Genomic DNA, 27,950 nt, shown 5'->3' on the forward strand with positions numbered 1-27,950 from the left:
GATGAGTAAAAAGCCATACTACGCAGAAGACCACTGAACAATAGATTTATTTACAAAAGATGTGTAAAGAGGTCCCCAGAGAGTTGAGCACCCTTGTCGGCAGCTGGAATCATCAAGGGCAGAGGGTTTCAGTCTCCTCTAAAGCTTGGTATTCAATCTGTAAAAGGTCTTGAACTTTTGACATAATTTTGACTTTTTTCCTTTGAGCATGAATATTGCTGCTCACATTTCTGTAATAGCCAGGTGCTATTGTGGGTAAGTATATATTTCCTGGGTTTTTTGCAGTTCTATGCCAAGGAAAAAATTGCTCCAAGCCAATGACATGGAATTGGTAGAAGATGAGCTGTCTGATGTTAGTAAGGTGTTGACTCATTGGGCAAACATCTACACCTGACTACATCACAGTGGTTTCTGGTCATAGTTTTTCATTGCAAAGTCCCCAAATATTTAACAAGGAGGATACAAGCTGCTGCTCACTGGGAGGAGCCTAATTCTATGTGGTCCTTCCAAACATAGATTCATCAAATCATTGAATCATCAAATCACAGAATGGTTTGGGCTGGATGGGACCTTTAAAGATCATCTAGTCCAACTCCCCTGCAGTGAGCTGGGACACCATCAAGTAAATTTGGTTGCTCACAGCCCTGGTGAACCTGGCCTTGAATGTTTCTAGGGATGGGGCATCTAACACCTCTCTGGGCAAGCTGTTCCAGTGTCTCACCACTCTCATTGTAAAAAAATCCTTTCTTCTACCTAGTCTGAACCTACCCTTTAACTCTTAGTTTAAAATTACCATAAAATTACCACCTGCCCTAGCGCAACAGGCCCTGCTAAAATGTTTGCCCGTCCTTCTTGCAAGCCTCCTTTAACTACTGAAAGGCCGCTATGAGGTCTCCCCACCACCCCTGCGTGATGCAGAGCCGGGTGAGACAGCGCATCCATCCAGGGATGCTCCGGCGGGCACGGAACGCTTCGCGGGGCAGCAGTGACAGATGGGGCGGGCACCCAGCGCCAGGGCAGTTCGCTGACCGAAAACTCCAAAGTCTTTCGGTAGGAGTTGATACGGTCAGAAACGAGCACGGAAAGCCTTAGGGTCAGGTGTAACAGCAGAAGTAACACCCTCCAGCAGAAGCATCAGCTCCCGTCGATTCCAACCCGCCCAGCCGCGCCCCCCTCCTCCCCATCACCCCACCGCTCCGGGGCGGTGGCAGCTCCGGGAGCTGCTCCTCCTTTCTCCTCCCCTTTCCTTCCCTTCACTGTCTTTTTCGCCGGCCGGGAGGAAGAGGAGGGCCTTTACCTGCCCCGTCCCGCCCCACCAGGTGCGAGGTGGAGCAGGAAGCGGCGGTGGCGCCTGAGGGGACCCGCGCCCGCCTCGGCGCCGGGCGGACCCATGCGGGGAGATGGCGGCGGGCCCGGCGCTGGTCCTGTTCCTGTCCGCCCTCCTCTCCGCCTCCGCACAGCATCTCCAGCGGCAAGGTAGGGATGGGGACGGGGGGACGGGGGGTGGCTCTCCCTCGGTGGGGCTGCCCGGGCATCGGGGAACCGCCCGGTGCTCGACGGAGCCCGGCCTCGCTCTCCTTCGCTGGGTCTGTTTTGCCTCCGTGTGCTACCGCTCATTGAGTCACTATCAGTTTAATTAGAGGGGTATAGTTATTAGTTAACTATTGGTTATTGAGGTTATTAGTTATAACTGAAAAGTAAAATGACTAGAAAGAAAGTTAGGTCGATCGTGGCTCAAACCAGGGCTAACTATTAGTTCTTAAGTTATTATTTGAAAATTAGGTTTTTTTATTATTATTTGAAAATTAGGTTTTTTATTAGGTGTTTTGTTGTTGTTGTTGTTGTTTTTGTTTTTGTTTTTGTTTTTTTATGTGTTATTTGGTGGAGTGTGTGTGGTGTTTGTTTGTTTGGGGCTGGTTTTTGGTGGGCTTTTTGTGTGTGTTGGCCTTGGTGATCTCAGAGGTCCTTTCCAACCATGACTGTGCTGTGATTGTGTGATTATGTATAACCAATAATTATAAATCAGTTATTAGTTATTAAATTAGTTATTTCACAACCATCAGTTTTTAAAGGATAACGGAAGTGGCAGGGATCTTTATGTCCTCACTTGCTAGAGTGAGATCAGTCAAGTAACTTCCCAAAGTCCTTTTCCTTGGACACCAGAGGCAGCTGGATACTCCGTGAATTGGTAGGATCATAGAATCATAGATCTCACTCCATGTTGGATCATTTAGTCACGTAAGCTTTTAATCAAAGAGAATGGTATGATTTATACAGGGCAAGGGATGAGCTGTACTTGCAGGGACACAGAACAGTGGGATAGTTTAACGGGGGACTCCTGTGAACTCTGTGCCCCTTGAAATTCCTGGATTCTTGGAGCAATCCCATGACTAATTTTCCCAAATCTCCTCTGTGACCCCAAAAGAATTCCGGTTATGGACACAGACATAGTGTGTGGGTGTTTTCCTCAATTTCCAAACCTACTTGATTGCAAAAAAAATCCCATCCTCAAATCTGAATAGTCTGGTCTATAGTTATTATTCCTGTTAAAGACTCTTGAAGTGTGAATCCTTATAAACAGAATAACTGCTGAGTTGTGATTTTAATAATTTATTAGTTTCCTAATTGTACACTGGAAGAAGTTAGCCAGGGAAGCTGTGAATGCCCCATCCCTCCAGGTGCTCAAGGCCTGGTTGTATGGGTCTTTGAGCAACCTGGTCTAGTGGGAGGTGTCCCTTCTTATGGCAGGGTGGTTGAACAAGATGGTCTGTAAGGTTGCTTCCAACCCAAACCATTCTGTGATTCTTGGATTTGCAGTGACTGGAACTAACTTTAAAGAGTCTATTGTGAAATTCTGCCTTTTTAACATTTCTGTTACCTTTGACTGTGCTGGTTATGCTGAAGTGTTGGCTCATGGCCATTTTTATTATAAACAATATAGCCTTCACATTGACTGTAATTTGATAGAACCAAGGTTTAAGTTTCATGTTATGTAGGCTTTCAAATGAAATATTTGTATTTAATGTGTTGCCTCTGAAATGAGTGAATCTCTTCAAAGGATAAAGAAATGATATTCTACTGTGGTTAATTTTATGTTGTGTTCAAAGAAAGCAAACTTTTAAAACAGATGGGTCAGTGCTAGGGGAGGAGCTAAGCTTTCCAATGATTTTGATGCCTTACATTAATCTTCATGGGCTCGCTTTTGAGGGATAGTACAGCTCTTTTTGAGCCAATGTCTTTGTCTTTTTCTTATTGACATCATCAGCTCCATCTTCTTCCCCTCTCTCATGTGTAAAACATCCAAAAGAATTGTGCATTTGTGTTGGCATTATAAAAGAATTTATACCTGCTTTATGCAAGGCTGACCTTGCACTGTTATTTTGGTTGGGTGTAGTAGTGAGCAGGATGCCAGCTGCGTGGTGGCTGTGGGTGCAGGCTGTGCCCATCAGAGATCCCAGCAAGTCTACTTCGAGTGGGATTGTAATAACTCTTGTCAGGAAGGTGGTAAAACCACATCAGATCGGAAGGTGCAGAAAATGTAAGGAAGATGGTGAGGCTGACAAAGATCATTTAGTCTGTCCTCACTGTGCAAACCTTCCCTCTGCACAAGGTATCTGGGTGGTCTGGGGCTTTCTTAGCTTCATCTGGAGGAACTGGGGAGAGAGTTCTCACCAGCCAGTGATCTCACCCTTGAGCAAACCATGGAGTTGGTCTGTAAAGCCAAGTTAGGAAGAATCAAGTAGAACACCAGTGGGTTTGACCCACTGGTTTGCTGCCATCATAGGTGGTCCCTCTTCTTACCTCCTTCACCCCTTTTCTTTCCAAGTGCTTCTGCCTGTTGTAGCAACCTCCCTTTCAGCAAGGCTGAGTTTTGGCTGGGTATCAGAACCATGCATGAGGTGGCCCTCAGGCACATGTGTCTTGGGGACTGGTGATGCTAGTGAGATGGCTGCGAGTCTTGATGCACCTATCTCTAAAGCCATCTCTTGGCATCCTTGATGAAGTCCTTTCTTCTCTCTCCTCCCTCCACCCTTTCCAGCATGTATGGTATTATAGTGTTGTCCTTACTTTCCTGTACAAGCATGCAGATCAAGTATGGCCACTCACATTGTCTTCAGAGGAACTTGTGTTTTTCCTTCAGATGCAACTTTATGCATTAAGTTATCAAATGAAACAATGATCGACTTATAGGTGGAAAACTGCATGAAGTTGGTACAAGAGTTGTGCATAGATGTGGGAGTGTGAACAAAGTAGTGCATTGCTGACCTTTGAGAACATGTTTTCCAACTAAACCCATGTTTCTTTGAAGCAGTTGTAATGAAGTAAATCAGACTTCTGTGGTATCTGTGAAACACAAATATTTCAGATTTAAATATCTGTATGTTGTAAAATCTGCTTGTGTATTTTAGGGCTCATCTTTAAAATGTCTTTGTTACAATAAGTGAAGTTGCAGATAACCTTGTGTTGTTTCTTGCTCTGCCCTCCAGTTAGCTTTTTCTTGGCAACTGACTAATTTGAGTCATGTGTCAGTCTTAACATATAAAGCTGTTGCTTTTAATAAAATATTTTATTAATAAATAATATTTAGCAAGGCCCTGTTAGCAGGGCCTTCCTAGTGTTCTGTCAGAATACAAATAACCATCCTGCTTGTGTGCACCTGAAATTCAGTGGAAGTTGGATTATCTACATTCTGAATTGCCATTTGCTCACTCAATCGAGACTTCTTCTAAGACTACAACTAATGTGCATGGGGATTTGGTTGTACCTTTTTTTTTTCTTTTTTTCTTTTTCCTTGCTTCATGCTTTTATCAGTCTGGAGTGCTTAGTTTTTAGTCTCCGGAAAATAAAGTATGTATAGTAAATTACTTGTTTATTGTGTGTTTCAATTTTGGTGATGCTACCTTAAATTTTTTACCAGAAAACACACTTGATTTTTTTTCCTCAAGTCCAGATTTTTTGGGTTTTGAGATGTTTGTTTTTAACAGGCGATCCTTTCTGTGTGTGGTTTTCTTTTTTTTCTTTTTTTAAGTCTAAAAGGATGCAGATGGCCCAAGTGGGAGTGTGAGGCAGTGGGAACATAAAAATATTTGAGGATTAATACACTGAATTGAACGTGTTGCCCATAGTAGCACAACCACCAATTTGAGTGCCCTACCAGAGATCCTCAGGTCATGGTCTCTGGAGTCATGTGGGAATGGAGTTTCACCATAAGCCATAACTGAAAACATCAAGAAATAGCAGCCATTTGGCTAAGAAGTAGCCCAGGAGAGAAGAAATATGATGTGGTGGACCAGCTCCTGAGGCTGGCTCCTTAGGTGGCTGATGAGTCTTTTGTATCTGTGATTTGATAAGCTGTGGTGGCTTGCCAGCCAAAAAATAACTAGGAAGGAACAGGCTGAAAATGATGCTTTTTTGACATTGGCTCACAGTGTGGACTCAAAGGACTGGCCAGGAGAGAAATGCAGAGTGGAAGAGGTGGAAGCTGTTGAAGCTTTTATCCAGAGTACCACCATGGACCTGTGACATAGAGGAAATTGTTCTTCATCTAGAAGATTGTCTTCCTCTCATTTTTATTCTGATTTGTGTGTATTGTCTTGCTACACTGTAATGGGAATTTCTACACAGAAATCAGGGCTTGGTTTGTACAGTGAGGGAAGAACCTTTCTGCTACCTGATGTCAGGTATCCTTTGGCTCATTTGTATTCATGCTTGTTAATTACTTAAATGAATTAATCTTATATATAAATAATAATGAATAGACAAGAAAGCAGGAAAAATTTATTTTATTTTTAAGTTTTGGCTTCTTGAAGCGCAGTAGCAATGTTTTCACAAATTTTGCTGGTGTTTTGTTTATTGGTACAGCCCTTATCACTCAGCTCAATTGATATTTATACATATATATGTGTCAGATAAGTGCTTTGGAATCCACATTTGCCAAAAGCTCATCCTTAGGTATAGGCTGAACAGCTTTGCACTTCCTACATTATTGAAATATTTCATAATAGAAATAGCAAGAGGAGATATCCTTCACTGAGAATAAAGTCAAGATGCTTTTGGCCTTACCTGTGTTGACTGCTGCAGCTATGGGTGACCAGGGGTATGATGTGTTTGCAAATGAGTGTGGATCATAAATGACTCACCAGTTTCTCTGTATTGATTGGCTTTTCATTTGCTTTTTGTAGTAGCTGATGGCTGAACATCACTTTCTTCAGACCCTGACCAGCAATAGACAAATACAACCCGACAGCAGTGGATGTCGTACCCCTTGATGTTGTGGCTGGTGCTGGGTTATCACTGGGGCTTGGGGGGTATAGCTGGGTGTTGCTCAGAGCTGTCATGAGCAGGCTGTTCAACTGAACAGACCAGATTTTCTCACTATGTCTGGGCAAGGTCCTCTGTCTGTCTGTCTTCTGGGTGCTCCCTTTGGATGCTCTCGGGCTGTGTTCTCTAAGCAAGAGCTCCTAGAAAGGCTCAGCTGCAGTAAAGCATGTGTCAGAGTTGGGAATGTGTGAAAAACAGGCTTTGGATGCCAATTTTGATCCTAGCTGGTCTCTTTTTGGGTAACCCTGTATCCTCTCCTCTTGCTTTTCCTAAGTTTCTGTTAAAATTATTTTACAGTTATACATAATTAATAACTTTATAAATTATAAACCCCAGGTCTGACTGGGGAAAAGACTAAAGATGTTACCTCAACAGAGCACTTCCATCAGTTTCTGGCACTCTTTCACTGGGGCTGTTCAGGGATGCCTATCAAACCTCAGCTCTGGAGTGGACAACCCACCCACTGCAGCACAGGTTGGTTCACTGGAGCCAAAGCATTAACCAATTCCCACAGAGCACCTGGTGACTTCTGGTGGTCATCTAGCAGCATTCAGCTGATAAAGCCTGGTCGCCATTCCTCAACACAAAATTTTTTCTAATCTGACAGAGGTGTGAACATACAGATTCCTCCTGCTGAGCATCTTCTTGTGCCACCAGGGTGTGAAGAAAAAGATGTGGGTTGTGCTGCACTTAGGAAACTGCTGCTGCTGGCTGTAATGTCAGAGCAAAGACTTCTGTTGTGATAGCTGGTGACAGAGCTGAGGGTTTGCTGTCTGTAGCTGAACCTGCTCAGTGGAGAAAGTATTGATGAGACCTCCTGGAAGGCTTTCAGGATGAGCCAGGTGAAATGTGTGCTATAATGTCTGGTAGATGTGCATTTCATATGTGTGAGTGAGGTTTCATCTGCTTCTGAATGCCCAGGCTGCCAGTGTTGTGGGAGAAGAGATTTTAAAATCTTTTTTATCCTATCTCATAATGGAGGGAGGTCAAAATCACTTGTTCGTGTTCCACTGGGTACCTTTTAACAAACCTTTTTAAGGGTGCCATGGGACAGGCTGCTTCAAGCTGTGCCTTTTGATTTGCTGGGGAACAAAGCGTGATTAATTGCTGCGTGAGCAAACTCTTTTATTTTGAGAGGTACGACCATGCCAGCTTTTTTGGGTTGGCCTTGGTTTTTTGGGATCTGTGGATGGAGCTGACAGATTAGCATACAGAGACAGCAAACTGCAAGAAGTGAAAAGGGGTGATGTGAAGTTCCTGAGAAGTGAGAGACAAAAAGGTGTTGGCAGGATATTTGGCAGGGGAGGGACCACTGATTGTGAAACATGCTTTTCCACCTTCCTTAACCTGATCCAAGGCTGAAGAGCTGCTCAGACATGTTCCAAGATGGTGTCCTCTCTCTGGCTTACATCATGCTAGGGATAAACTGCAAGCAAATACCCATTTGATCACGGGAGATTCCTGCAGCAACTTGCGTTGTGTTCCTCATGCGGGTCTGACATTATCTGGTCAAGTTGCACAGACCCACGTATCCCATGTTTTGTGTGTCTTACGTGAGTGGGCAGTCAGCTTGCAGATGGGATTCACTGAGCTCTCTGTCTCACTTCTACAGAAGCAGCACAACTTTGTATCCATAAAATGATAACAAAAAAGGAAGCCTGATGCCAGCATTCTCCCTACTGTAATTACAGCTAAAATTGCCAAGCCCCAAAGTGTCTTTTTTGCCTCCACTTTTAGTGAAAAAACCTTCTATTAAAAATGTTGATTACATGTGAGTTGAGTGTCTTGAATAATATTCTTTTGAAAAGGTTCCAGAGAAAGTAGTAGAAAAATTCATAATTAGTTCATTTTTTTAAAGTCGTTGTTGAACTGAAGGTACCTTATTCCTTTGAAGCATTACAAATTAACTTAAAAGAGCAAGGAACTTTTGAGTGAGCAGCCTTATTAGTCTGGGGTATTGGCAGAACCTTCTCTGAATTGTGCTGGGATGGCTTGTAACATCACTATGGCAGGACTGTCCACCCTTCCACCTTGAGGAGGAGGAGAACAGTATGTGTGACATTTCACCTGCTTTGCATCCGCATCTTGGCTATCAGTTTAAAGCATCAGTGAAGATTAGGGGGCTGTACTGTGGTGGCTGAGGAATGGATATGCTCTCCCCCAGGTGCCCTCTCTGAGGTGTGGGTGGTTGCCTGGCATAACAGCCATTGGCAGCATCCCTCTGTAAGTGTTTGCAAGCTTTGCAGATTCTAAGCTTTAGTTTTCTGTGTGATTCCCTGAAAACAATCCTTTCACAAACTGTGGACCTCCTACCTGAAGCAAGAGTAGTATGAAATACAGATCCAAATATAAGGAGACCACTGTTTAATGTAGCCAGTAGTTAGTTTATGTTTTAAATGTAAACAGGAAATCTGTTTGCTTTTGAAGTCCAACAGGGCTTCAGCAGCTTGCAGCAAGCAAGGTTGGCTGTAATTTGTAGTTGTGCTTATCTCACAGCACCATTTAGTAGGTGAGAATCATAGAATTGCTTTGGTTGCAAGAGACCTTTAAGGTCATCAAGTCCAATTGTTAACAATACTGCCCCCAGTCCAACCCTAAATGATGTCCCTAAGCCCTGCATCTATATGTGGTTTATGGATCCCTAACCAACTTCACTAATGGTTTAGGGAAAAGTTACCTAAGTGGGCATTGCAGGTGGGACTGGAGGAGTGGGTGATGTGTGGACAATCAAATGCTGTAGTTAAACTGGAGAGCTGGACTCAAATTGACAAATAAGGCAAGCACAAAATATTTGAGTCAGCAAAGCAGAAAGGCATTTGCTCTTTGAAATATTCTTTGACCTGTTGTTGGCAAATTAGTGTCAACTGTACAGCAACTTGTATTGGAGGTGATGAAAAAATGGATGATCAAGTGTAGTGTTGGTGCATCTTTTCCAGCTGAGCCATCAGGGCATCTACTCAGGATGTGAGAGCTGAAGCCTGTAGTCCTGTCAGGCAGGAGACATCCTGGAGGTCCCTTGCTAGGCAAAGGGTATTTTGGATGGATTTCCCTGGGTGTCTTACTGATGCTTACTCCTTGCACCAAAGCTCTCCATTAGATCAGCAATAGGAGTCCAGATGGCTTGAAACTGAAATTTTTCCACTTGTAGAAGAGGTCGCTGTGTTTTTTGAGTCATACTCCTTGCTCCCCATCATCTTGTTGTGACCTTTGTGGTAGCTTATGCATGGTGGAACAGCCTCAACAGTCTACGAGTACCCCTATGGGCCAGTGTCCCTCCAAGGGCCCAGAAGAAGTGGTGAGATTTCTAGGACAACCAACCAAGAACCTAGAAGCAAGCACCACTGTGTGCTATCCCTGTCCTGAGGTGGTGGCATGAGGTGCTAAGGTGGACGAGCCTGTTCTCTGGAGAGGTGTGTTGGTTGTGTGGGTTCAGATGGCCCTCAGGCAGAACAGGGATTTGGACCCAGGTACTTCATATCCGGAGTGAGCGTTGCAGCTACTCGTCTTCAGTGGCAGCCCATCTCCTCCAGCTCCTGAATGGTGTCTGAGTCAGCCCCATCCAAATAGTTTTTATTAACCATGGCTGAGGTGGAACAAGCCCAGGACTTAATGAAATTTTTCAATGTTATTTTGCGATAAATTAACATCTCAGATTCTTTTTTTGTTAATGACTTTTGTGGGCTTCAGGCTTTTTTTGGTCTGTCTGGGTTGTTGGCTTTTTTCTTTTTTGATTGTTTTAATCTGTCCAGTGAAGGCATGAAACAATCCTTAGATCCTGATGGATAAATTACAGCAATAAAATATAACCCTCCAGCCAAAACTACTTGGACTCTCTTCTCACTCCAGCTTTGCCTAGCAAGGCGCTGTACTCTCATAGTTTAACTCTGGCCTGGCAATTAAACTGAGTGACACTCTCTATTAATCTCTCTCTCCTCCCTGATAAAGAAAAGAGAGAGAATAAGGGAGAGAGACTCATGGGTTGGAAACTAAACTACACAACTTTAATGAAACAGTAATGATAAATAGGAAAAACTACTAAATATTTACAAATATACAGGAAAATTGATATCAAGTTCCTTCCCGCCTTTTCTCCCAATAACTCTCACGTCACCACCAAGGCTGCAGGGCAGCCCTGGGGAAGTCCAGGCTGAACTCCTGGGGTCAGCAGCAGTCGGGAGCTGGAGGCAGGAACACAGGGATTCAGGCTGGCATGGATCAGGACCACAGGCAGACAAATGGACGGAATCCTCCCAGGATGCTGAAGGAAACAGGGAACAGGTGAAGAAAGGGAATCATATATGTGCGTATATATATATATACATACATATTATACTGAGTATGACGTGTATGGGATGGAATACTCTGTTTGGTCAATTTTGGCATCTGTCTTGTCCGTTCCTCCCCAAAGGAGGGCTGCAGGTGGGACCTCTTTATTCCTTCTGGAGGGCACAATGTTCCTCAGAGCTGAGCAGTGTCCTTGGCTCTGCACACCAATCTCCAGCAGTAACTATAAACATCGAGTCCTAGAAGCAGACACTGTCTGAGAAACTTGCTGTTAATTTCATCAAGTGCAGCTACTTACAAGAGACTTAGCTAAAAGCAAAAGTACAAGACAGAAAATCACCTTTATCCTGGCCCAAATCAGGACATGTACATAGCTATAAAAACTGCTGTTCTGCCAAGTCCTTTCCTTGAACACGTGTGTATTCTTCTTATGAGTACCACTGGTTCTGCTTCCTTCCATCTGTCTTCTACATTGCAGCCCTGGCTTGTACAGGAACAATGTCCTTTTGACAGTTAAATATGCATACTATAAATACCAGGGGATTAGTGTCAGGTACAACCACAATAGATCAGCTCAGGCTGAACTCCAATGAGTGATCTGACTTAGGCTGTTCAGTTTGTTTATAACTCATGTTGCAGAGCTCTAAGCCATAAAATTGATTAAAAATTGTGAAAACTACAGTTGAGAGAAAGCTAGTCAAGGGGTGTTTGTGCAGAGAGGGGTGATACTGAGGAGTAAAGGAATGCTGTGATGAGACAACTGTCATGAAGGTGCAGTCTTCAAGAAAGATGAGCAGTAGCAAAATCCAGCGGCAGCAAGAAAGATGCAAATTGAGACTTGGGCAACTGAAGAAATAGCTAAGGGAGGCTGCAAAAGCTGTTATGGCCTAGAGGAAAAAAAAAAAGAGTGAAATCAGATTTCTTCATCAGCCTGTGAACCAGCTGTGGACTGGTGGTTTTATCTCCAACATCATTTAGCCCAATGATTTCATTGTTGTATAGACAGAGAGTAGATCCAGTTTTGGCAGTGCCTCCTCTTGTTGGTTTGGATATCCTGTGTGTCATCCCTGTGAGGCATTAATGAGGCATGGAAATACCTTCTTTACAAGAAACATGCACATGTTACTGGTAATCCTGATAAAAAGGCATGCAGTGGGAATCACAGACAATGACGGATCAGTGTGACTCACGAAGAGACTCACTCGTGTTTATAAAAGCTCTGCAATTAAGGTGGTTTTAAGTAGTCTCTATTGTGCTGCACGTATGTTGCTATATTTTTAGGGGTTTAGCCATTTAGTAACTTATTTTTAGTGACTTTGGGATCACTGGTTTTACTTTCTGCATGATGCATAGTTCTTTTTTTTTCCCATTTTTCTTACAATAATGAGATTTGATACTCTCATGTTGCTTATCACATCTCTGCTGCTGAACATGATGGCAATGTGCTTTTCTTCTTTGACCAAAATTATCTGTGCAGTTTCCTGTTAGTTTGTTTATGCTGTAATCCAGCTTGGTATCTGTCCTTGTGTGGGCTTCTAGCAGATGGCTTGGCTGAGTCTAATCAGCTGTACGATCTGCACATCCTTGTTGTCTAATAGGATGCTGAGGTAGTGATCACTGGAGCACTTCTGTGGTTTTGGCCAGGATCTATTTTGGGATGCTGAGGCCTCATCCATGCTGGAAAGTGATACTGAGCTGACAAGAATTTGATCATCTTGCAGGGAGATCAAATGAATGACCACATAGTCTGGAAAAGGCAGGGGAATGGAGGGCAGAAAAAATAGGCAGCAGAAGCGAGGTCTTCCAAGGGCTGAGGAAGGTGATGGTTTGTTGTGACCCATGTCAGAAGGGTTTCCTTATTTCACAATGCCATTGAAAATGCCGATGATTTCTGTCCCTTGGTTTCAGCTCAGATCATGCATTTTTTTTATTTGTCCTGTGCTTAAGACTATGCTTAAGATTAATCCTAATCCTCATGACTGAAAATGGTGCATGAGCATTTAGTGCAGAAGTGTGTTCTGCTAGTGACCCTGGTGTATTTCTCCATCCCACCACGCTGGCTATGTGGTTGTGCTCTCCCAGGGGTAAGAAGAGGGACAGTGATAACTGTTTGACAAGGAAGTGAGGGACAGACTCTTCAGTCTGTTCAATCTATATTCATAGAGTGGCTTATGTTGGAAGGGACCTTAGTGATCATCTATTTCAACCTCGCTGACATGGGCAGGGACACCTCTCATCCAGACAAGGTTGTGGAAGCTGTAGATGAGTGTTGCACTTACCATATGCAAGAAAGAAGTCTCTTTTGTTTGCAATTATTAATTATTGGTGTTAATGCTATTAATACTTTATATCGGGATGATGTAAACATCAGAAAAATTATTGCCATCACAGTCAAAGGATATTTTGTGCATAAAATGTGATAAATTAAAAACCCTAAAGAACCCAAAAAGTGTCTGGCAGTATGGAAAACAGAACTCTGGGCTAGGCTGGAAATAGTTGTTTCACTTTTTCTTCTGAAAACTACTTCCTTCTGAAGCACAAGGAGGAAGCACAAGCAGCACTGGTTCCTGGTTTTGCTCTTTGCTCCTTTCTTTCCCCCGCCCCATGGACATTGCCCCCGAAATTGGAAGGTTATTGCACGAGGCAGTTCCTAGCCTGGACTGTTGTTTTTTTTTTCTTTTTCCTTTGGAAAAAACAGATTGAAAACCTCTACAAAAGCATTTCGGAGGCAGAGACGGTGATGTCAAGTAGTGCCAGCCATTGGAAAAGGCAAGGGAATTCAGTATTCGTGCTTGGGGTGAGGGCTGTCCTGTCACTTAAAAGCTGTAGGCAAGTTGCTGTGACCAGGTTCTTGCTAGTAGTATAGAGGACTGGTAAACTAATTGTTACATGGGCAGGAATCTGGCAAGCCTGGTGTTGTTTGAGGTTTTTATTTAAAGCCTTTGGTCCTGGCAGCAAATAGGTAAAGCAGTTTCAAGGGCTTGCTAAGATTTTTTGACTCCAAGATTGTGCAGAAAAGCCATAAAGTCTGGAAAAAAGGCTCAAGACCAACAAAACTCAAATAAAAGCATGATAGGGTATCTCTGAGTGCTCTTTTCTTCCCTACTTCTCCTAGCAGTGAGACTTCTGATGCCTGCTGTTTGCAAACCAGGAGCTGAGCTATAAGAGCCAAGGCAGATTCTGTAGGTCCAGCACCAGAGTTTTCTGAGAACTTGGATGCAGATATTTCTTCCGACAATGTGGAATCTATGGAGATATGTGAAGGGGCTGGTGATACTTATACATGCTAGTGACAAAACATCTCTTATTTTTCTTTTTGTTCTGTCCTTAGTTTCCTTCACGATCTCTCTTCGTACAGAGGACAACATCATAGTTATGATTAAACAGAAGCCTGGTGTTTCTCCAGGCTGTAACATTCGTGTTAGAAATTTCATCAGGCCTGAACTCAAGATAAAGCCTGGGGAGAATGTGACTTTTCACTTCACTTGTAGTACTCCAGAGAAGTATTTCATCATGGAAATTCAGAAAAATATTGGTAAGATACAGATTTTTCATTTCTTCCCCCAGTGGTAGCTTTCCTCCGGTAAAACCATATACCTTTTCTTCCTGTTACTGTATTAAGGTAAGAAGAACATTTTGGGTAAGAAGAAATCTTTGAACATTGATAAATAACCTTGAATCACAGAAACTCTGCAAGTTAAAGAAGTCTATATTACAGCTTGCAGAATTAATATCAACTTCACTGTTTTGGAAACAGTTAAATAGTAGTTTGTTTCACCACTTTGTTGCTGCCTTTCCTTTTCCCACAGCATATAAACCTACCAATGAATTGTCATTCCTGTCAGAAGCCTCTGAGCACTTATCACAGAATCACGGAAAGTCGGGTTGGAAATGACCTCGAAAGATTGAGTCCAACCCCTCTGCCAGAGCAGGGTCACCTACAGGAGGTCACACAGGAACACATCCAGGCAGGTTTTGAATGTCTCCAAAGAAGGAAACTCCACAACCTCCCTGGCCAGAGCCTGTTCCAGTGCTCTGTCACCCACACAGTAAAAAAATTTTTCCTTGTGTTTATATGGAACCTCCTGTGCTAAACCTTCTTATATCTGTTGCCTTTTGTCCTATCATTGGGCATAATTGAGAAGAGCCTGGCACCATCCTCTTGGCTCTCTCCCTTCAGATATTTATAAACATTAATGAGGTTGCCCCTCATTCTCCTCCAAGCTAAAGAGACCCAGCTCACTCAGCCTTTCCTCATAAGGGAAATGCTCCACTCCCTTAATCATTTTTGTGGCTCTGCACTGGACCCTTCCAAGCAGTTCTCTGTCCTTGACTGAGGGGTCCGGAACTGAACACAATATTCCAGATGTGGCCTCACCAGGGCAGAGTAGAGAGGGAGGAGAACCTCTCTCGATCTACTAGCCACCCCCCTTATTAGGCACCCCAGGATGCCATTGGCCTTCTTGGCTACAAGGACACATTGCTGGCTCATGGGCATCGTTCAGTCCACCAGGACCCCCAGGTGCCTTTCCCCTTCGCTGTTCTCCAACAACTCAGTCCCTAGACTTTACTGGTTTCTGGGGTTGTTCCTACGCCGATGTAAGACTCTACAATTACCCTTGTAATTCATTAAATTTTCCCCTTCCCAACTCTTCAGCCTCTCTATGTCCCTCTGAATGGTAGCACAGCCTTCTGGGGTGTCAGCCACTCCTCCCAGCTTTCTGTCCTCAGCAAACTTGCTGAGAAGACACTCTGTCCCATCATCAAGGTTGTTGATAAAGATGTTGAACTTATGATGATATATTAATCACATTATTTGTTGAACTCCTTGATTGTGTCTATAAGAGCAACCGAAACATTGAAGACCTTCATACATGTCCTTCCTTGTATGTGATGAACTGAAGTCAAGAAACTGAAAATTTGGAAGTGTGGTAGCTGAAGCTTTGTTTGCTTTGAATGCTATCCTAGGTATTTGTGTTAATGTACTGTTTAATGGCATGAGCACATTTACTTCTCAACAAGATCCCAAACTTCATTGAGCATTTAGTCTTTGGTAACATCTTTATTTTTGGAGTGGTGTTTGAGGATAGCTCTTTTCACATTTTGGTGTTTCATTCATGTGATACACACAAATAATAAAGTTATGTTCATGATATGTTTGTAAGATGCACTTGTGATATTTCTTCTTTTAAGTTGAAGCCTATAGATAGAATAAAATATGCTTATTTTTAGTGTCCATCTTGAAATACCAGTGATTTGGATTTTCCAGATAAAAGTTTTCCAAATTCTCCCCAGAATCCTTCAGTGGCAGTTGTTGTCTCATCCCTTCTGTCAAATCTGGGGCCCAAGTTGTTCATTAGGGCACCAAGAAAATGAAGATCCAGTTCATAGCAAGCAGTGGAAGATATAAAATGAACCATTTCTCAGTAATTCTCGAAGTCAGATGGGATAAAATTGGTTCTCTAGATCCATGATATCCATCTCTCCTGACACTGCATTTCTCCCTTTTGCCCATTCTACCCTATTCACTAAATACCTTCTAAATTCTTCAGCAAACAAGGCAGGAATCCTAGACACATGTAATCCCTTCTATTAGTCAGCATGACCAAAGCAGGTTTATCCTGTTTTACTCTATGGCCCAGGTGTTACAGGAGCGTCTTAATGTCCGTAGAAGAGAAGTTAGGTGCAACCTAAATATTGTGCAAATAGCAATATAAAGAGAAAAGCATCAAATTCCTTGTTTATTTGGAATGCATTCCAAAGTGCACCATGGCTGTTCTCTCTCTGCTTTTAGACTGTGTGTCAGGCCCATGTCCCTTTGGAGATGTTCATCTGTACCCACCGGGGCTGCCTCGCCTTAACAGGACTTTCATCTGGGATGTGAAGGCAAGTACAAAGGCTGGACTTGAACTGAAATTTTCTACCCCGTGGCTAAGACAAATTGAACCAGGAGAGATGTGCCCAGATTTTGTAAGCTACAGTATCAACAGCTCTATTGATAAGGCCACGGTCAACATTGGCACCTTCTGCCGGAATGGCTCTGTGTCTCGTGTCAAGCTGCTGGGAGGAGTCATCATGTCTCTGCACCTCCCCTGGGACTCACCTCTTACCACCTCAGGCTTCAACATAGCTAATAGGGCTTCCATAAAACGTAAGTACAGAGTAGAGTTTCCTCACCTCTAGTCACCTCCTGCAGATTGCAGATTCTTAAAACCTTTCTTCTCAGGCAGCCTAGTTCTGGTGATGCTATGCCTAATTTCCATCTTCATGTTTTCTAAAAGCTTTTGTGTGGTTCTTAAAAGCTTTGTTGGTAGCTTTTTTGAGGTCAAGATATCTTAGTTGATTGGTTAATAGTTACGGAAAGTGTTGTGTTGCTGCTTTTGGTGCACATCATTTATTTTAAATCTCTTGAAGATTTCTAAAACTTAAACAAACCTGTTCTGTTGTTCTTGTTTATTCGGCCAGGTGAGACTAGATAGTATAATTAGAATGAGCCAGAAGGGCTGCTTGCTGGTTGCAGTGTGAAGTTGGGCTTGTTTATTTTTAAATAAAGTTTTAACTTGTGAAAGTCCCAAGCCACTGTCTCTTTCCTGAAGGGGATGGTGGGAAAAGGGGAAGCAGTTCCTGGAAGGCACATGAGGCTGCTTAAATGCAGCTGTTTCAGCCTGCCCAGTAACATAACACATTGTGTAATAATCTTTAAATGCCTGGAATATTACATTGCAATCAGTGGCTACTTTGCATCTCATGACAAGCCCTCTTGGAGAGACAATCTTGTGCTTTACTTGAACTCTGCAGTTGTTGCTATGAGTTACAGAAGGGACCTGGTCCAGGTTCAAGCTTCTAGAACTTGAGTTTTTGTAACTCCTGGCACTCCTTGCAGTTGCACATCATTGCTGGAGTCCTAAAGTGAGGCTGTAATCTCTGTGTACCCAACTTCACACTGCCAAGAGTCATCCAAGCATGAAGTGTCTTACACAGTCTCCATAGTTTGCATTCATGTTTTATCATGCGTGTTTGAGGCTCTTTGCTGCTGTGCCTTTGTTACATCTGGGAGTTTTTTGGGCAAAGAGCTCTGTGCTGGTATAAAAGCTCCTATCTTTTGTTTCCTGAAACCCAGTGAAGCAGAAGCAATTGCCAGGTTCCATGTTTGCTCTTGTAAATCCAGGAGCAGAAGAAGGAACTGGCATTTTTTGTTTCCAGAAAGTAAAGGCTGTCCACCTTCTTAAAAGGAGCCTCTAAATTAAAAGTAACCCATGAATGTAACCCTAACCTTTTATGTAATTGAAGATAAAAGCATTAACTCCAGTATATATTTTAGTCTGAAGGTAATAACCTAATAGGTAATAACCAAACCTGTAGCTGAACTGGATGGTCGCATTGTCAAAATAAGAAAGCTCTGCTGCTGGGGTGCCACATGTCACAATGTGTCGTCTTTAACTGCAACTTCTTTTGTAAATTTGTTCTTTTTTTTTCCCCACCATGTTTTAGGACTATGCATTATTGAATCAATTTTGAATGAGGAGTCTTCAATCACCCTGATGTCCCCAAACTACCCACTGGGCTTCCCAGAAGACGAGCTCATGACATGGCAGTTTGTGGTTCCTTCCAACATGAGAGCAAGTGTCTTTTTCCACAACTACAGCCTCTCCAACTGCGAAAGGAAAGAGGAGAGAGTGGAGTACTACCTCCCCAACTCCTTCAGCAACCCAGAGGTGTTCAAGCTGAGCGATAGCCAGCCTGCCAATATTCCTGGCAGCTTCAACCTGTCCCTGCAGGGCTGCGATCAGGATGCTCAGAACCCAGGCATCCTCCGCTTGCTCTTCCAAGTTGTCGTTCAGCATCCGCAGATCGATGAAAGTAAGTACTTTCCTGTCCCTTCCATTTATTTTGCTTACAAATTCCTGGGCTGAGTACCACAAGGAAGATAAATTATGTGTTATGTCATTTTTCTTGAACTTTTCTTGACCCTCCTTGAGATTCGGGGTGCGGGTTGCCAAGCAACACTGAAGCCTGTTTTGCCACTCTGGGTACCACTGGCTGTTGTTATGGCAAGGAGGACAGAGATGGTGCAATTTGTAATTTGCAACAGAGTGTAAAGCTCTGTTGAAGATTTTATGCTGGGGCTAGTGAGTTGAGAAGTCCTTTCCTTTTCCAGCACCTTCATTGTAAAATTGAAAAATGAGTTTTAACACCTGTGGTGTCAGCTTTTGCATGTTCTATAAACAAAGCTGAGCACCAGGCAGCTTTCTTTTCCTCAGGGTAAAGGCTTGATTGGAACTGTCTGGGCTCACATGTTCACTTACTGTTTTCCAGTACAGAGCTCAAGTTCAAGCTTGTGCAGATAGTTGTATTTTCAGCTGCGAGATCAACATTTTAAAGATAATTCTTGAAAAGTGACCCCAGATTTCCCCACTCTGTGTAAGCAGTCAGGCTTAGCCAGATGAAACCTGCTGTCATGGCTGGTCAGGATCCGTAGCATGAACTGGTGAAATTGAAGATACAAAATTGTCTTCATACTAGTAATGTCCTCAATCTTCATTTCTTTCTTTTCCTTCTTCCCTCCTCTGACTTTTATTTTGCTGCCTAGGGAAACCTGATAATCTAGTGTGAAGAAGTCACACTAGACATGGAAAATGTCAAAGGAGGGCCACGAGGATGATCAGAGGGATGGAGCACCTCTCCTATGAGAGATTTGGGGTTATTTAGTCTGGAGAGGAGAAGGCTCCAAGGAGACCTTATTGTAGCCTTCCAGTATCTGAATCTGAAGGGGGCCTGCAAGAGAGCTGGTGAGGGACTTTTTAGGATGTCAGGTAGTGATAGGACATGGGGGAATGGATTCAAACTAGAGGAGGGTAGATTTAGATTGGAAGTTAGGAAGAAGTTCACCATGAGGGTGGTGAGGCACTGGCACAGGTTGCCCAGAGAGGTGGTGGAAGCCCCATCCCTGGAAGTTTTTAAGGCCAGGCTGGACAGGGCTCTGAGCAACCTGACCTAGTGGGAGGTGTCCCTGCCCATGGCAGGGGGGTTGGAACTGGGTGATCTTAAGGGTCCCTTCCAACCCTGAAAATTCTATGATAATTTTATGATAAGAAGATACTCTCATGATAATAACCTATGCAAATGTGGATGTTCTTTAGGTTTCTTGCTGCTACACTAAGAAAACTATTTTTTTTCTGTTTTCCTGCCCCAAATTCAGAGAGGCTCAACATGATGACTTTTAATAACCACAGCATTTATTGACAAACAGAAATGAAAAGCCTGGATAGGTATGAGCTATGAAATAAGTGCTTTATCCTCGAGTTTCTTAGCTCTGACCTCAGTTCATGGTGGAGGTTAATAGTCAAGATGCCCTTCCTGCAGAGGAGTAGGTGGAGGGAAATCCACGCTCTGGACTCCACTGCAGTAGGAGCCACTTAGAGGCTTTCTAAATCATTTTAGAGGGAATGAAGTTTGAGCTACTTGTAACTTGAAGTAACCTATCCAGAAAGGATCTGTAGCATCTCACCACTGTAATCCACAGTTCTTTGTCTAGTCTGGCTCCATTCCTGAGCAGCAAATCCTCCTGACATAGCTGTTAACCAAATAATGTTTGCTCACATTTATTGTGTGCTGCACCTTGGAAGCCAGCCAGACAGAAAACATTGTGCTCAGTTAATCAGCCTTATCTCCCAACTATTTTGGAAAGCAAAGAGGAATTTTAATACATTTATGACAAAACTGTAATCACCTGGAATATAAAAAATAGGTTGTCGTTTAATTGAATAAAATGTTAAGTAATAAATCACTAGGGTTAAAGAGACAACAGTGGTTTCTCTAGGGATTTTGTAGGATATCATGAGTGATTTTTTAGTTATGTAAGTTCCATCAAAGATTCAAAGTCAGCCCTCAGAATAGTGTTGAAACTTTTATTTTAAAAAGAAAACCAAAAAATGTCACCTGCAGTGTGCAAGTTAAGGATGGGACCTTGAGCAACCTGGTCTAGTGGAAATTGGTTGGAACTGGATGGTCTTTAAGATCTCTTTCAACCCAAACCATTCTGTGATTCTATGACTCTCCTTTAAAATTCATTGGTGTCTCCATATTCTCAAAGCTTCCCAAGCATTTTGGTATTCCACAGCTGCCTGCAGTGCTTGTTATTAATTAAGAGGAAAATACAGCTCTTTACAATCAAAATAATTTCCTGATCTCACCCTCTCTGTATTTAGCTGCTGAAAAAAACCTCAAACCAAACTCATGTTAGAAGGGGGGTGGTGAGTAGGCCAAGAGAGGTTCTCCTCCCTCTCTACTCTGCCCTGGTGAGGCCACATCTGGAATATTGTGTCCAGTTCTGGGTCCCTCAGTTCAAGAAGTACAGGGAACTGCTTGGAAGGGTCCAGTGCAGAGCCACAAAGATGATTGATTAAGGGAGTGGAGGATCTCCCTTATGAGGAGAGGCTGAGGGAGCTGGGTCTCTTAAGTTCAGAGAAAGGGAGACTCAGGGGCAACTTCTTTAATATATACAAATATGTCAGGAGGACAGAGCCAAGCTTTTCTCAGGGCTGACTAACAATAGGGAAAGGGGCAATGGTTATAAACTGGAGCATAGGTGGTTCTGTATAAATATATGGAAGAATTTTTTCACTGTGAGGGTGACAGAGCACTGAAACAGGCTGTCCAGGGAAGTTGTGAGATCTCCTTCCCTGGAGACATTCAAAACCCACCTGGATGCATTCCTGTGTGACCTATACTAGGTGGTCCTTCTCTGGCAGGAGGATTCGACTCAGTGATCTCTCAAGGTTTCTTACAACCCCTAACACACTGTGATTTCTGTAATTTTCTGTGGTATTAATAATCTGGTCATAATCTGTTGCATTTAAATTTAACTCTTTAGCTGACTTCAGACAACCAGATGTGCTTACTTACTGGCTTGGTTTGTTTTTTGTTTTGTCGGTTTTCTTCAGCGGGCTCCAAAAAACCTAAACCAACAGAAAGTTAGCTGAGATGGGAATGGAGCAATAAGTACGACATTTGAGAATGGAAGACCTCTTTCTGATCATCTGTTGTGTGATGGGTGTAGCTGGCTTTAAAGGAAATAAGGGAAAACACATGCAAGATAGTTGGCTGAGCTTACATTGTGGCCTAACATGTTCAAAAGGGGCTGGCATACATGCTACCCTGTTATAGCTGGGAAGTGATGGGGAAGTGGGGTTTGTGTGTGGAAAGGCTTGAACCTTTAAAATAGAAGAGTGGTATGATACTTTCTGAGTACATATTGCACTGATGGAAAGGAGTAAACAAACATTTTCTTAGCTTACATAGGAACAGCTCTAACAGCAGCTCATCTTGTGGGTGAGAAGAGATTCCACCTCTTCTGCTTTACACCCCGCTTCGTGCTTGTCATTGCTCTGGGATGTTTTTTGTTCCAGATGTCACCCATTTGGTTGACCTGAGCAAGGAATGGAATATGAGTGTAACCATCCACTTTGAAGGGTGGCCCAGCCGCCTCCCGCTCATGTCTGAGCCCATGTGCCTGATCTGCAAGGATCCTCGCACCTGCGACCGAGTCTTGACTTTAGTGTCTGGAGCTGTCTACAAGATCTCCTTTCTGTGCAAGGATTTGTCCCGCCTGAGGATCACAGCTGAAAAGGGCATAAGTATGACCAAAATGGCTTCATGTTGTTTCTTAGGGAAAGTTTTTGTGTGCTTTTCCCCCCAGGCAGCAGTCAAACCCCCAAGGCTCTCACTTGGGTTTAGAGTGAGGATGGAAACCAAGCTTTGGCCAGCTGGGAGATGGGTTCAAGGAATCAGGAGATAGCCTTGTTGCTGTTAGCTTTGTCATTCTGCTGTTAAAAATAGAAACTATGTAGCTATTTCCAGAAGGGAAAGGACAGAATTTGCCCACTGAAAAAAGCAAAATATGGAAGCAGAGCAGGAGAGCCATAAATCTTCCCATGAAAATGTGGGATCAGGGTGGCCACCAGGAATTCATCTTGTGCTGCATGTATATGCACTTGGTGTAGGATTTTCCCAAAAGTATGTATCTGGACCTTAACCAGACTGCAGCAGTGTCCCAGACAGCAAGTGGCAGAGCCAAAATACTATCTTCAGTAAGAAATTCCAAATATGTTTGTGTCTGTTGGTTTCTTTGGTGTCCTGCACCTTTTTAAGGAACTCTCCTTACCCAAACACATGTAATTTATCTTTAAAGTTTACTAAGAGGATTTTTTCTCAGGTAGATACTTCTCTGGGTCTGTAACACAACATTGGCAGTACTCTGTGTATGTGTTTGTGTACTCTGGTACACAGGAAAACCTGCTTTTCCTAAATGTTTCTTCCACAAGAAAAATGCAACCACTGGGACTTGTTTCTGTGATTGCAGGCTGTGTTGATCTTCGGTGGTGTCAGAGGAAGATCTATTCCCTTTTGGTACCCAATGCCATTACCCAATTGCCAATTCAACTGCATAAGTTTATTTGGAAGCTCTTGGCTTCGGATCTGATCAACATAGAAATTACTTCTCCGTCCTTGAAACTTCAGCAACACGTCCCAGAGCAGAGGTGCAACACAAGCTACAGTTACAACATTGTTAGTGCCACCCCAAAGATGGAATTGAATGTTGGTGTATTCTGTCCTGGTGGATCCATTGAAAAGATTCAGATGAGGGATAATGTCACCATATCCTTAAAAACATTTGGTAAAGGATTCCTCAATGAGTCCAAGGATCAGGATCTGAAAATGTCTTTTGTGCCACATATTAAAGGTAAGGTAGTGGTTTGTACTTTCAGTTCAGCTCATGTGGTGGTAAACTGTGTTGTATCACTCGTTATGCTTGTTAGAGCACATATGAATAAATAGAAATGAATTAAATTCTTTAGTGTCTAGTCCTTTAGCCATTGTGAGCCTAAGTCTATCTGAATCATTGAGGTTGTTTATTCCTGGATGAGGGAAGGAACTTTGTACTTCATGTGGCAGATAGTTGTGGAAAATTCTGCAGATACGTCTGTGCTAGATAATTGTTGATGTGGAAGGGATGCTAGATGAGCTGTATTGCTTGTACTGAGATGCAGGTGATTATAAATTCATTTTTTTGTTATGGAGAAGGAAGACCAGATAATTTTATGTGCTGAAAGAGATTTTATTTGTTTTTGGTTTTGTTTTTTTTTTTAAAAAAAAGAAAGTGTCAAAGCTGAGTTTTCATTCCTTTATTCCTTTTCCTTACTGCAGATGAGTGCTCTTTCACTGTGAGTCCAGATCCCAAAGCTAAAGTTTACTTGCAGACTCCCAACTGGCTGTATGGCCTTCCCCCTTATGTCTCCATATCCTGGTATGTGGCCGTGCCCAGCAAGCAAGTTGCCCGCTTGGGGTTCTCCAAGGACCGCCTGGGCGTGGCGTGTGAGACGGGCCGTGCCTACCTCAACATCAAGGAAGAGACACTGGGAGCAGAGGAAATCGTCTGCCGTGAGGATGAGCTTCTGCCCAAGCCCCGAAATATGTATCACAACTTCTGGGTAAACATCTCCAACTGCAAACCCGTGGACAGAACGCAGCTGACCTTGCAGTTCCAGGTGACTTTTTCTGACAAGCAGATAGGTGAGTCCTGCCAGGGTGTGGTGGCTTGCTCTCTTGTTTTCTTGCTTTCCTTGGGAGGAACAGTAGTGGATGCTGGGCTACCTTGAGTGTGGGTTTTATCAGCTCTGTCTTCACAAGTACCTGTTCCCAAAAGCCTCTGAGAGTTACAGCTGGGTACTTCTAGAGGATGGAGGGGGAAAGAGCATCTTTAAATGTGACTGGGCTATGTGTTTTTATGAGACAAGGGATTGAAGGGCTCAGGGAGAGTAAGATTGGATTTCAGTTTTTTTATTTAACTTTTTTAATTAGAGATCACAGCCAGAGGGTATGAGAAGATCAAGTGATGGTTTTTTCTCTCCCAAGGTCACAGACCTGGTGAACAGCTTGGGATTTGATTATGCAAATGTATTCATCCAAATAGTCATGTTAGCAGCTTACTTAGTCTCAGCATTCACATGAGCAAGAATTCATCCTTAGGAAAAGTCTGACCATTTAGTGGAGAGTGCCTTGACTACTAACAGCAAAGTCTGCGATCTTGTCTTTTACCTCCCTGAAATACAAATTTATTCATTTTTTTTTTTTTTTTTTAAGGAGCGCATTTTTAGGAGAGGCTGTGCTTATATGAATTTGTTTCAAATTTGCACTTCATCTTTGGGAATCTGCTGTCTCTAGAAGCATTGGCTACACAGGCTGAAGTTGAAACAAGTTATCAAATTAATTTCTGAAATTATTTTCTGACATTTTTTTTTGCAATGTGTACTACTCTTAAAACATTCAGTGCTTTTCTTAGCTCACACATAAACTTTCCTAATCAGTTTTATGACTTGGAAAACCCTAGGTCAACACAACCCATGTGTTCCCTTCAGTGGGAAGGGTTGTACTGAGTGGTAGTTGGTGAAATGTCACAATTTGCTTTGTTGAATCCCTCTCTGTGTCTCTCTGCACTTTCTTCTCTTCCCTGCCTATTCAGGCAGAGGCACAGGAGACATTGTGGGTAAGTTTAGCAGCACATGAGCTGTACTGAACTCCCAGAGGTGGGGTGGGTTTATTAAGTTTCCTGGCTGTGCTCCACTGCAAGCAAAAGAAGTTTGTAGTTGCTTGGCCTCCAACCTTTTGGAAATGTCTTGCAGTACCCTGCAGTAAGCACACCTGAGAAACCCCTTCTCTGAAAGCAGCTGGTATGCTTAGAAACTCTTGAGGAGGTTCAGGTCCATCTGGCTTCTAGGATAAAGCTGGTGGTTTTCTGTCTTGTTCTCAGTGTCCTTGTACCTTCTCTGCTTGCAGACCTCGGAGTGATACTTGCTGTGGTGGCTGGAGGTGGAGTTCTCACAGCTATTGGACTGACTGTGTGCTGTGTTAAGAAAAAGTAAGTTCATAATTCATCATGTGTAACTTAGCAGTTCAAGAAGGTGTTCTGGGAGAGTTTCTGGGCCCTCCATTTCATGTGTTGATCCAGATCCCTTGCACAAGGGTCTGAAGCATGTGGTAGTCCAACATGCTGGTGGTAGAAGTGATGCACCTCTGAGAATGATGCTTTACTCTGAATTATAGAATCATAGAATGGCTTGGGCTGGAAGAGACCTTTAAAGGTCATTTAATCCAATCTCCATGCAGTGAGCAGGGACACCCTCAACTAGATCAGGTTGCTCAGAGCCTTGTTGAGCCTCACCTTGAATATCTCCAGGGATGGGGCCTCAAATACCTTCCTGGGCAACCTGTTCCATTGTTCCACTAACCTCATTGTAAAGAACTTGCTCCTAACATCCAATCCCGATCTACTTTTCTCTATTGACTTTTAAGAGTAGAGCAGCATCCCCAGAGTAGCATTACTTCATCCCCCAGTGCATTGCTTACCTTGGCCCTAAAACAGACTTCTGGCTGTATTGTAAGATACTGGTTGGACTTTGTTGACAATTCCCACAAGAAGCAATTGCAATGAACGTGGCTGCTGCATGTGTGACTCCAGACAGAGCTTTGTTCGAACAAGCTGTTAGCTCACGCAGACTCAGATATACTAGGAGGTATCTTTTCAGCTACACAGCCTCCAGCAGCTTCTTCTGGAGTTTGCACGTCAAGTGGGAGGATTTTTCTATGAGGGGAGCCCCTGGGGAAAGGACCAGGTTGTGCAAAGCAAACACACATAGTGTTACTCATGCAAGCAGAGTCTGAAGCCATGGATGGCTTGGGATTTCTGATACACAGCTCAGTGCTGGCAGGGTTATTGGGTCCTGAAGCTATGGAGCTGAGATGAATTTCTGCAATATGATGACTATTGTGCAGTTATGAGCACACTCTCTGCCAGAGGAGAAACTACGAATATGGGCTTTAAAAGCTTCACTTTAGCCTTTGGTCTTTCTGCCCTGGGGACATTCACTCCAAGAAGTGCAATCCAATCAAGAAAAGTTCATTAGACTTTCACAGAGGTCCCTCTCTCCTACTGACCTTAAGCAATGCTCAGCCTTGTTTTGTGAGAATGGCTTCTAGGTCCTCTTAGTGTCTGTGGTTACTGGGAGACGAGGTACACCCCACTGCTGTGGCCCCTGGACTCAGGAGGCCGCTGGAGTTAATCTGACAGACTTCAGGGTCAGGATAACAGCTGTAGGTAACCAAACAGTGCAAAATTATTTTCTGCTTTGCAAAAAACATGTCTAGGCTCAAAAGTTGTTTTTTCTTAAGACTGCAAATAAAGCCTTCAGTGCAGGTAAGGCTGCTTGACCCTGGGTGGCTGGGATGGGTAAACAGAAGCTTCTGTAGCTGTATTTAAACACACCCACAATAACTTGTTTCTGACCTGTTAACGATTTCAACTCTGTGACAGGAAGAAGAAAAGCCAGAATCCCATGGTAGGAGTGTACAACACTAACGTGAACACCGAGATGCCTAGAAAACAAGGCTTATTCACAAAAGGGAGGAAAAACAATGAGTCTCATGTCTATGCAGTTATTGATGATGCTATGGTCTATGGGCACTTGCTGAAGGAATCCAATGGCTCAGTTGCTCCAGAAGTTGATGTGTACCGGCCTTTTGATGGACCCATGGGTAGCTTGCCACCTTCTCCACCTCCACTCTCTTTCAGAAAAGGCATTAAACGCTCTTCTAACACTGAGGAGCCTCCACCTGTGATGGACACAGAACACGATGCTTACACATTTGCTCATCAGAAATCAGGGCAATTGGAGGACAATAGAGATACAGCTGAAAAGATTAATGGAGATACGGGTACATCTTTGCTGGGAAATAAGGAGCAGGATGGTTTAGTGGAGTAATATTATACCAGGTAAAAGTTTCTTGTGGAAATACAGGTGACCTGTAGGGGCAGGGGTCTAGGAAAAAAAATGAAGAGGAGTGTTATTTTTAAATGTGTTTTGATCTTGTTTTGTTCTGTGTGTGTGATTTTGGTTGGGTGTTTTTTTATATGTCAGCTGTTGATAGCTTTCAGGTTTAGAGTGAACATCTAGCAAATTCAAAAACAGTTGAGACACTCCAGAACTGCATGCACTTCTGGTTGTGAGATGGGTGGCAAAGGTATGCTTCTGCTTTTGATTATAACATATCAGGGAAATTAATGCATAGCTGCCATTTTAAATAAAGTGGAGAGAGTATTCTCCTGTTCATTTGTTCCTCAATGTTTGTTGATGAGTCTGGGAGGGTTACATCTCCATCTCGAGGCAGCTTCTGGTTGCACATGTCTAAGCAGTCTGCTAATGCCTGAGTAGAGGAGGGGACACTGTCATTTCCATCACTGCTTGCCTGAAAATTCATGGTATTTAGCATGCTGGTGGCTAATGAAAGAC

At 43.2% G+C, this 27,950-nt stretch overlaps 1 protein-coding gene across 1 annotated transcript; it reads left to right on the forward strand.

The window, feature by feature from the left end:
* Nucleotides 1-1,291: 1,291 nt before the first annotated feature.
* Nucleotides 1,292-27,785, forward strand: CDCP1 (CUB domain containing protein 1). Its single transcript, XM_071735866.1, has 9 exons — nt 1,292-1,476; nt 13,937-14,140; nt 16,400-16,756; nt 18,097-18,465; nt 22,014-22,241; nt 22,967-23,347; nt 23,812-24,177; nt 25,441-25,522; nt 26,975-27,785. The coding sequence occupies exons 1-9, from the start codon at nt 1,401-1,403 to the stop codon at nt 27,420-27,422; spliced, it is 2,511 nt and encodes an 836-aa protein (XP_071591967.1). The 5' UTR covers nt 1,292-1,400; the 3' UTR covers nt 27,423-27,785.
* Nucleotides 27,786-27,950: the final 165 nt, after the last annotated feature.

Source organism: Heliangelus exortis, chromosome 2 (assembly GCF_036169615.1).
Source record: "Heliangelus exortis chromosome 2, bHelExo1.hap1, whole genome shotgun sequence".
Lineage (NCBI taxonomy): Eukaryota > Metazoa > Chordata > Aves > Apodiformes > Trochilidae > Heliangelus > Heliangelus exortis.

Coding starts and splice junctions, on each gene's coding strand:
- CDCP1 (XM_071735866.1), top strand. CDS start 1,401: ATGGCGGCGGGCCCGGCGCTGGTCCTGTTCCTGTCCGCCCTCCTCTCC. Junction 14,141..16,399: donor GGAAATTCAGAAAAATATTG/GTAAGATACAGA, acceptor CTCTGCTTTTAG/ACTGTGTGTCAGGCCCATGT. Junction 18,466..22,013: donor GCATCCGCAGATCGATGAAA/GTAAGTACTTTC, acceptor TTTTTGTTCCAG/ATGTCACCCATTTGGTTGAC.